The sequence below is a fragment of the Bombus vosnesenskii genome, unplaced genomic scaffold, assembly GCF_011952255.1.
Source record: "Bombus vosnesenskii isolate JDL3184/JDL3185 unplaced genomic scaffold, Bvos_JDL3184-5_v1.1 scf7180000013944, whole genome shotgun sequence".
NCBI classification, from domain to species: Eukaryota; Metazoa; Arthropoda; class Insecta; order Hymenoptera; family Apidae; genus Bombus; species Bombus vosnesenskii.
Window position 1 is genome coordinate 19312 of NW_022883298.1, and position 10708 is coordinate 30019.

The 10708-nt window shown below is 40.5% G+C and overlaps 1 protein-coding gene across 1 annotated transcript; it reads left to right on the plus strand.

The window, feature by feature from the left end:
* Positions 1-521: 521 nt before the first annotated feature.
* LOC117239353 lies at positions 522-3851 on the plus strand (the record flags this gene model as incomplete). Its single annotated transcript, XM_033504842.1, has 2 exons — positions 522-789; positions 1759-3851. Coding segments are annotated over exons 1-2 (2361 nt in total), but the record flags the coding sequence as incomplete, so codon positions are not given.
* Positions 3852-10708: the final 6857 nt, after the last annotated feature.

Sequence of the window (10708 nt, forward strand, 5' to 3'; positions counted from 1 at the left end):
CAGTCAGACAAACAAGAGAATCACCGGAACAAACTACTCCTGTCCGTCAACGCGCATCACGAGGGCATGCACTTACGGCGACACAGGTTACTCCAGCATGCCCCACCTGTCAAGGACCACACCCCATTTGGAGATGTGACACCTTCAAAACCAAATCCCTTCGCGAACGCATTCGGGAGGTCAAAAGGGCATCACTATGCCTCAACTGCCCCGGGAAAGGGCACACAACGAAGCATTGTTTCGCAGGATCATGTCGCGTATGCGGAGAACGACATCATACAATGCTGCATAGGACAAAACGCCATTCAGGGTCTCGTTCCAGCACGTCCAGCCCGAAATCTTCCCCATCAAATAGCCGATCCACAACACCTTCTTCGCCACCCTACGTATCCCCCACTCGTCGCAAAAGGCACACAACAGACCACAGATCGGAAACACCACGAACAGCCGCGTCTGCAAGTCCACCGCCCAGTGACAAACGAACACACAACCAATGACGCCGACGATCGACGACTCCGTTCATGACCGAACATATCAAACCAATAGCGTCCGAATTACTGTCCAATGATCTAGTCATCACAGCGCAGATTAATATTTTGAATGATAAACAGCAACCAATCCGTTGTCGAGCGTTGCTCGACACCGGATCCAGTATGAACTTCATTACCGAGGGATTAGCAAAATCGTTAAGGATAAGGCAAAACAAATGTTCGGTCCCGATCGGAGCTCTAGATACCTTGACAACGACCTCTAAGCGACACATCACGGCCACGATCACTTCCACTGACGGTACATACACGCGGACATTAACGTTCCTTATCATTCCAATCATATCAACCTTAATTCCCAGCGAACCCATCGATCGTTCGACACTTGAGATACCAAAAAATCTCAAATTGGCCGATCCACGATTTCATTTACCAGCCCCGATAGATGTACTATTAAGCTCAGGTTCAACACTCGCGTCGATGTGTGTGGGACAAGTCAACCTCACGCAGCCAGACGAGCCTGGACTGCGTTTGCAAAAGACGCGATTCGGATGGGTAATCGGGGGGAGTCCAACTTCCCAAACCGCTACAAACATATTTCACACATCCACGACGACTTTACAAGCAGACCTCGCGCGGTTTTGGGAAATCGATGAAGGACCCTCAATCAAACATATCTCAGAGGCAGATCGACGATGCGAAGAACACTTCCAAGCCCACACCCGACGCACCAGCGAAGGACGATACATCGTCGCTCTACCTTTCAACGATCAGCTTCAGTCACTCGGATCCTCTAAAACGCTGGCGAGTAAACGACTCGCCTCACTCAATCGCCGATTCCAGCGCGACAAACGCTTCGAATCAGAATATCGAACGGTAATACAGGAATACCTGGCGTTGGGACACATGACGAAGGTCAATGACAACCACTCCGACGACAACGGATACTATTTGCCCCATCATGGCGTGACCAAAGCATCGAGTCAAACCACCAAACTCCGTGTAGTTTTCGACGGATCGGCACCAAGCACTACCGGAACCTCCTTAAACGATACACTTCACACAGGACCCAAGTTACAGGAAGATTTATTTTATATATTAATTAGATTTCGCGCTCATCAATACGTACTCACCGGCGACATCGAGAAAATGTATCGGCAATTCCTCGTACGACCAGAGGATCGGAAATATCAAAGGATATTATGGCGCAGCGCGAGTGGAGAAACAGAAACATATGAGCTTAACACTGTAACGTTCGGTTTATCCGCAGCCCCGTATCTAGCTATTCGGTGCCTCAAGCAACTGGCAGAGGACGAAGGACATCGATTTCCACGTGCAGCACAAGTACTGCAGCGGGATTTCTACGTCGACGACGCTCTCACCGGAGCTGAAACGAAGGACGAAGCCCTCACGCTCAGAACAGAACTCACCAATTTACTTCAACTGGCCAGCTTAAACATACGAAAATGGGCGTCAAACGATAATGACTTATTACACGGACTCTCCTTAGAAGAAACAAATCACCAACATTTTTTGGGCGACTCGCAAACCTTGAAGACGCTGGGAGTGTTATGGAATTCATCCGACGACTCTATTTTTTACTCGGTCGAAGTCAAACCCACGCCGTCTCGAGTCACGAAACGAATCATCAGCTCGGAGATTGCAAAAATTTACGATCCGCTCGGTCTGCTCGCACCGGTGATTGTTCGGGCCAAGATGCTACTTCAACGAATATGGTCGTCGAAAATCGATTGGGATGAATCACTTCCGATCGAGTTACATCCAGAGTGGGAAAGGTACTATGCCCAATTACCCTTATTAAACAACGTCAGGTTCCCACGCAAGGCAATAATCGAGTCCGCAATGGAAATTGAACTGCATGGTTTCTGCGATGCCAGCGAAAAGGCTTACGGAGCCTGTATTTATCTTCGAACCCTTAACACCAACGGTCGTGTTTGGACCCAACTTTTAACCGCAAAATCGAAAGTCGCCCCACTCAAGTGCCAGACCATTCCTCGGCTCGAGCTGAGCGGAGCACTCCTTCTTACGTCCCTGATGTCGACAATACAACAAGCCCTATCCCACCAAATTACTCGAACTATCTATTGGACCGATTCCACTATCGTCCTCCATTGGCTCAATACATCACCTCACACCCTTAAGACATTCGTCGCTAACAGAGTCTCCGAAATTCAAACAAAACCCAGCATCCGCGATTGGCGCCACGTTCCTACCGACGACAATCCCGCGGACTTAATATCACGCGGCCAAACACCCGAAGAGTTTCTGCGCCCAACCATCTGGCAGCACGGTCCTGCATGGCTCTACCAGTCGGAGGGCTATTGGCCGACATGGGCGCTAACACCGCAAATTGAAGTACCGGAGCAGAAGGGGGCGATTTGTCTGTCCACAAACCCCCCCGATTACTGTTTGCTGCAAAGGTATTCATCCTGGCCCAAGTTGATACGAATCATAGCTCGTTGCCTCCGTTGGAAACAGAAAAGGAACCGAGCGGCACCCCTAACCGTTACCGAATTACGCACAACGCACAATAAATTGATAAAATTGTTGCAAAACATCCATTTCTCCGAGGAAATTCGCACACTCCAAAAAGATCGGAACGCGGCGATAAAGGGTAAGCTCACGCGACTCAATCCGTTCATAGACAAGGAAGGAATATTGCGAGTCGGGGGTCGACTCAGTCATTCGTCGATGACCTTCGCCCAGAAACATCCCATAGTATTACCTAAGTCATCCGTTACAACACGCATCATAGACCACGAGCACAAGATCCACATGCATTCCGGAACGCAGGCTACGTTATACGCAGTAAGACAAAGATACTGGCCCGTTGACGGTCGAAGTCAAGTATGGCGGGCGATCCAAGGCTGCGTCCGCTGCTGCCGCGCTCAACCACCGCCGGTAGAATACGTGATGGGTAATCTGCCGGAGGCGCGAGTAACGGAATCTCGCCCATTTACAAACGTCGGCGTCGATTACTGCGGGCCGTTCCACACCAAGGAAAAACGAGATCGTAACCGTCGTCAGATAAAAGTATACGTAGCCATTTTCGTATGCCTAGCAATTAAAGCGGTACACATCGAGCTCGTTGACGATCTCACTAGCGAAGCCTTCATCGCCGCTTTTCGCAGATTTATCGCTCGACGAGGCTATTGCTCCACCATCCATTCTGATAACGGCACCAACTTCAGAGGAGCAAGCAACGAATTACGAGAGCTTCACGATTTATTACAATCGGACGATCACAAGGAAAAAGTAACTGCATTTTTAGCCGACAAACAAATCGAATGGCGCTTCATTCCCCCTCATTCGCCGCATTTCGGTGGGCTATGGGAAACAGCGGTGAAGTCATATAAACGCCACCTCAGGCGTGTAGCCGGCAACGAGTTACTCACCTCTGAACAATTGAATACTCTTATCATAGAAATAGAAGCAGTCCTCAATTCCCGCCCGCTAACTCCTATCTCCACCGATCCAAACGATCTCCTAGTCCTCACTCCCGGACATTTTCTCATTGGCGATTCACTAATGTGCTTACGTGATCGAGATTTCGGAGACATTCCATCGAACCGACTCTCCAGATGGCAGCATATCCAACAGCTTAAACAGCATTTTTGGAACCGCTGGCATAAGGAGTATTTGAACGAGTTAACCAACCGCAATAAGTGGAGCAAGGGTGGACACGGCATCCAAAAAGGCACAATCGTCATCCTCAGAAAGGACAACGTTCCCTCCATGCATTGGCCTCTGGGCCGAGTTATCAAGGTTCATCCAGGCGCCGATGGTGTCATCCGGACAGCTACAGTTCAGACGGCAAAGAGCGTTTTGGATCGGGCCGTCAAAAGGCTTGTCCCACTGCCAATTCAACCCGATCTCGAGAAACCCGAACAGCTAGCCACCGAGACGAACTAAGATGGGAACTTCAACCACATCTCGCTAATTTGATCGGTACCCTCTCAACGGGGGGAGGATGTTACGCCATGCGGCTTGCCATAGATCATATTCTTCACTGTCGGTCGCGGCACTATAATGTCACAGACGGATCGTCGCGGCTGCCCGGCAAAATAAACATTGTAGTGGCAAGCGCATGGTTCATTAAGCAGAGCGACCTCCAGAAACGTCGATTCGTGGCCGTCATTTGATCTGGCGTAAAAGACGGTGGCGTGATCCGAAGGTAGTGGGGGTCGCCTTCCAGAAAGAATCAGAACGTTTCGAGAAGCCAAACAGTCTACACATCTTTTGTATCGCGCATTCCATAGTCACATTTCTTTTGTTATTCCATTTATATTTTATAGTTAATAAGTTGTGCAATAAACATTAATTTAGTTGTGTTGATTCTGTGAGATTTCATTGAACCACCCTTATTATCATAATCGAAATAAGGGAATCGATCAGTTCGTGGCGTCGATTGTTCAATCGTAACGAGGACTTACAACTCTCGTTGACGTGATATCTCGCGATCGCGTCTCTCCGCGAATGATCGAAACAACTATCTTGACAAGTACATTTTACAAACAAACGAATATTACTAATTCGATACGAATAATTAATTAATTTTTCAAGTTTTCTAAGATAAATAATAGAATCAGACATTATTCCAATTTCCACGAAGATCTATTGAAATATAATATCAGAAAATGATCTATTAACAATTTCAATTTTATTCGACGCTACTATAACCCTTCGCAATCGAGGGCTCCGCTAATAATATCAAATAAATTAAATAATTAATAAATTAAAAATTTAATAAATCAATAAATTAAAAATTTGTCCTTAACCTGTCAAATCATAATTATCTCACGTATTCTTGCAACGAACAGGTAAGATACAATCAGAAAAATAAACCGACGTATTGGCCGAAGATATATTACACTACCAAGTAAAATCGTATCGCACTGCGCGATGATAGTGAGTGAGTGAGTAGGTGATGAGTGATGCGGCTATGACTCTTCATTCTACGCATATATTTAACCAATTATATGAAAACACGTTCTTTCTACTGAAATTACTTGGAGTATCTGGTAATATAAATAAATGAAACCTTCGAATGCAAAGTATTAATATTATTAACGAAAATTAGAAATATAATTTATCAAACGGGATACGTGTATATAGTAAACCAAAGAATACAATGAATTATGCAATAACGACAGAAAAATTAACAGATATGACCAGATCTAATTGTTCAACCACTATACCCCTACATGTTCGAATCCTTGGGCGAACACCAGCAAACAGTTCGACCGATATTTTTCAACCTTCGAATTAGCTGTTATAACTAAAATATTTTCCATCGTTACAATGCATCCTGTCCCCAATTACATCGTTAATTTCGTTTCCGAGGTTCCGCTACAATACTGCGCAACGAGCAATTCAATAATTGAGACAACGACTCGCGTGATGCGCAGCAGTACGCTGGCCGTGAATCAATTGCATCGGATTACCTCGATTAATACGATTTTCTAGGACTACGATGTAATGTCGAGTTAATTAATACGATAAAGTGCAATCGCGATCCAATGGAAACGCCTTCATTCTTACTTTTTCGCGCGATTTCACATCGGAGTCTAAGGAAAACGAGCTGCAGCTTGCGGCATCTTGCGGAAAAACTGAAATTCATAGGACACAGGAAACCTGGTAAACAATAAATACGGCATGGTTCCACGATATGGACGCAAAATCAATGCTGGATGGCACGCTAATTCGATTGGCGGCTGGACAGGTCGAAGCATAGAGCTCAAAGTATTTCCTCAAAGTGTTTCCGTTCCCTCATCCTCCCTTCAATAAATCTTGTTTCTCTCTCTCTCTCTCTCTTCCCCTCTCTGTCTCTTTCTCTTTCTCCTCCGAAAACTTGATCATCCGATTTGTGTAACGGAGTTTATTTTGTCTTTCTGTTAATAATCTGTTAATACCAATAAGTTGCCTAATCGCGACACTTCTCGAGAAAATTTCTTTTAATCGCAAGGCCGCGTAATTTTGACGAAATCCATGTGAAAAGAGTGTCCGGAATTAGGATGAAAAATATGTTTATATTTCATACATGTATATGTTTCAAAATAGTTGCAATATAGAAATACCTTGTTTGTAAAGAAGGTTGACTCTATTGAGATTAATCGTTTGGTTTCTGAAGAGTTCAATGTGAATAAGGTTTTACGGTAAATTGAAAGATGTAAAAATACGCGCGAAAGTGTACAAATATGCAAAGTCTAGCAGCTATTAATAGTTCAGTAAGTAAAATAAATTTCTGTCTAGGTTCTTCTCCTTCGTCGCACTCTATAAAAACATAAATTTAAATAAATATCAGCAGTGAGTGTAGCGATTTAGTCGATCGGATCTTAGAACGAAAAAAACTTGTTTAAAAATGGAATCGATCAATTTAACTTCTCACTGGCTCACTCATCAGTGTTTATGTAACTCTTTCTCCCATTTCCTCTGCGTGAAACATGCAGCTTGGGGGTTTCGATTCGATAAAAAGTTGCGACTCTGAATATCCTTTGATCGTAAATTGAAGCATGAAAATATCATATATGTCGTATTTCGCTCTGAAACTGGATGAAAGAGGGAAATTGACTTGGTTCTTTCGCTGTTCCATTTTTTTCTTTTTTTCTATCTTTCGGCTATAGAATTACTCTGCCTATGGTGAAATTTGTAAAATTTAGTTGAATGTTACTAAGAGATACGCGATTTATCGATGGAAAGAAAGAAGAGAAATATTCACTCGTCGAAAGCTTTGTAGAACAACGTTTACTTCGCAGATGTAGAACATTTATTTCGGTTACCTATCGGTTGTATCGTTATCGACTTGCCAATCATGAAACGCAGACGCCACCGGCCAGTTTATTCAATAATAAATTATCTGACGCGTCGATTGATCACGAACAGATGCTGTCCACGAAATTGAATTGTGTTCCAATCTCTGCATTATAATGTTTATATATATGTTTATGTTTATATATATGTTGAGTAAGGATTCGTTTAGTCGTAAATATGGTTTAGTCGTAAAACAGAATTTTTACACTCAACTCGATTCGCGTAATGGAAATCAAAATTAACAAAGGACAATTGCAGTTAGATTTAAGATTAGGTAAGTGGCGAATAATGGCTCGTATAATTGATTCTTCTCTCCTTCTTTGAGGATATCTTCGCAGTTCTATAGCTTCTTTATTGTTGCAAGTGTGTAACCTTATTTTGTATAAATTAGATCAGTAACGAGGATTTAAGACGAGGATTAATTTAACAATAGCATATGAATTCTTTTCATTGAGATTTTCACACGAAAAACTGATCAGCCTTGTGAAAAATATAAAATTAATATAAAATTCCTCGATTTAATTATTTAAGTATATAATTAATATTCAGCATGCTAAAAAACGAACGATCTATTCTTCCAAATTTGCAATTATCTATCGCAAGGAATTGTAAAAAGTCACAGGCTCCAAGGTAAATTTTCAAAAGCGTTTGTAATTGTTTTCTGTTATTTTTCTCTGTGCTTGAATTTATGAAGGTGATCAGCGTGGCTCCTGAGCAAATTAAGCTAACAGAATGAAATACTTTCAGTATACAATTTCAATATTTTAATATATGATTACAGAATTTCAATATTGAAATTTAAATTATTATTTAGTGTTATGCCGTAAATAATATCAATGATACTTATTACGTAAAGTACGAAATACAAATCAACGTATATTATTGAAACTCTAAAATTGAGTAACTATTGCTGTATCAAGAATACTAATTAAGAGTTAATCGCATGGATCTGCCTGAGTGACTAAGGAATTTTACAATAGAAGATTTTTAATCGAACTTCTCTTTCAAGCTGAGTTGACCGTGATTCAATTCACGAATATCGGAGAGGAAAAGTCGTAACAGTCTTACAGTTTCGATTCACTTTCATCTCTTTTCGAGGGGGTACTCGCGATTCGCGGCTGCTTCGAGAACTTCCTGCTGGTTCATCCATTGAACCTCATTCTTCGGCGTTCTTTCAATCCCTCGTCTTCCATAGACAAGTCGTAAATCTTTCGAAAACTATTAGCTTGTCCAAAAAGTTTCTTTCGTTTTATGAGGAAATAATAGACGCACAACGTTTTTTGTTTTATATTATTTTGTCGAATTACGTACGATCCAATTTGTTCTGTTGAGATAAATTTCACAGACTTGGTTTTACGTTTGTACGAAGGTGCATCGTTGTAAAAGACACGCTTGCGAAAGAAAGACACTTTCCGGACAACCTAATACTTTCTCTGTTCGTAAAAATTCTGTTCTACGTTTATTTCGTTCTTTCATATTAAAGGAAAGCGATATTGATCGATAAGTTACTTGATACCGTTTAGTATGTGTAACTGGTTAAAGTATAGTACAACTGGTTCTTACGAGTTTCGTAGCATTCAAATATTTAGTGTGTCTCATTAATCGTACTATAAAGGATAAGGTAAAATTTTCTACGTGAAAAAATAAATCGAAAATGTATAATTTTACAATGTACATTTTAAAATGTACAATTTTATCCTACGACGTTCTTCTTTTTGGAGAAGATAGATTTGAAATACTTTACGTCAGAAATTTATAGAGGTTATACGTTTGACAAAACCTGTTGCTTCGCTGAAAATAATACTTGGTAGGATATTCTGTCAGCCAATTTTTTTTAAGAATTTTTACGATTTTGTTGTCTCAGAGTCATAACTTTACAATGCTACAACTATACACAATTGCTTCATTACGATATATGGGATACTTGTATAATCAATTATAATCATGAAGATAAAGAGTAGTAAATGGTATAATTGAAAAACACGATTTTGTTAATGTAACTTTATCGAATAATGTTAAGAAATGACTAGAAGTGATATTAATAAGTACCTTTTAAAAATATCTGAAACGAAGATTAATGGAAATGCAGTATATATATCGAAATAAAAAATATTGAAAAGGCCTCTGAGCTGTCTTGTTATTTTATAAATTTTTATTATAGATACTATACGAATTTCCAACTATGCGAATAATTTTCCCATTTAATTTAGGAAAAGTTTCATAAACTAAATATATTTCATTACGGTATATTTAACTCTATTTAATTGCATTTACCTATATTTAGCTATGTTTAATATAGAACACCTGCGTCCCATATATAATATAGTTTATATGTAAATATAATACAGCTTCATTGACGGTATCCAAAAATTTTTTTTTTTTTAGGCACGGATTGGCTTGGTCTTTGATCAGAACGTCGGCTATTATACTCGATAAATTTTCATTATCCCTCGTGTCATCAATTTCGCGGCACGGAAATTCATCGTTGCTCGAACCACGCGAAAGATATCCAGGCCAAAGGAACGAACGAGAGAGAGAGAGAGAGAGAGAGAGCGAAGGGCGGGGCAGGAGGAAATGGAAGAAGAAAAATGCGAGAGAAATAAAAGGGAGGAGACCGAAAAGAGAGCTGTTCGTATTAGGTCGGTGAGGTACGTGTAGACGACTTTGAAGTGGGTACATGAATAAAAAATATGCCGCTAACGCGCGTCGACCTATTTCGGCTTCTTTCTTCTTACTTTCTTGTAACCATGAATATTAAAACGCGCATAGTTCGTGAAATGTTAAGGGCCAGTTATCGAGTAGAAATTTTTAAGGAATTAATCGATACATCGATTCTGTTTTGTCTTTCGCTTTTCTTACGAATTTCAATAACTTTGAAGGAAAGCAATCTTTCGTTTATATTTAAATTTAATTAGAAGCATCGTAATTTAGACAAAAATTATGTTCCATTATGTAATAGGGAAAAACGTGTAAAATATTCGAGGAATAGTACTCGATATAATATTATCCAGTGCTATTATCGAGTATTATTTAAATTATATCTATAAAAATATTAATTTGCATATTCAAGCTACAGCATAAGCGATATACAAAAGTATTAGAATACAAAAACATTAAGGGATTAATAAACATGAAAGTTCATATTATGAAATAATTCATCTCTTCTAGGTGATGCTTTTAATATGTTATTAATCATGTCAAGTACTGTTTTATTATTATGTTATGAGATGTAAATGGTGGGTGGGAATGACAGGGGATGAATGGGACTATATCATTGAGCAGAACATTTTGATAAGTTACGACAAGAGGTATTTATAACTTCCAGCACTAAGTAATAGTACAGTAATGCATGGGAAAGATAAAATGATGAACATTGTATTTTTCTCATT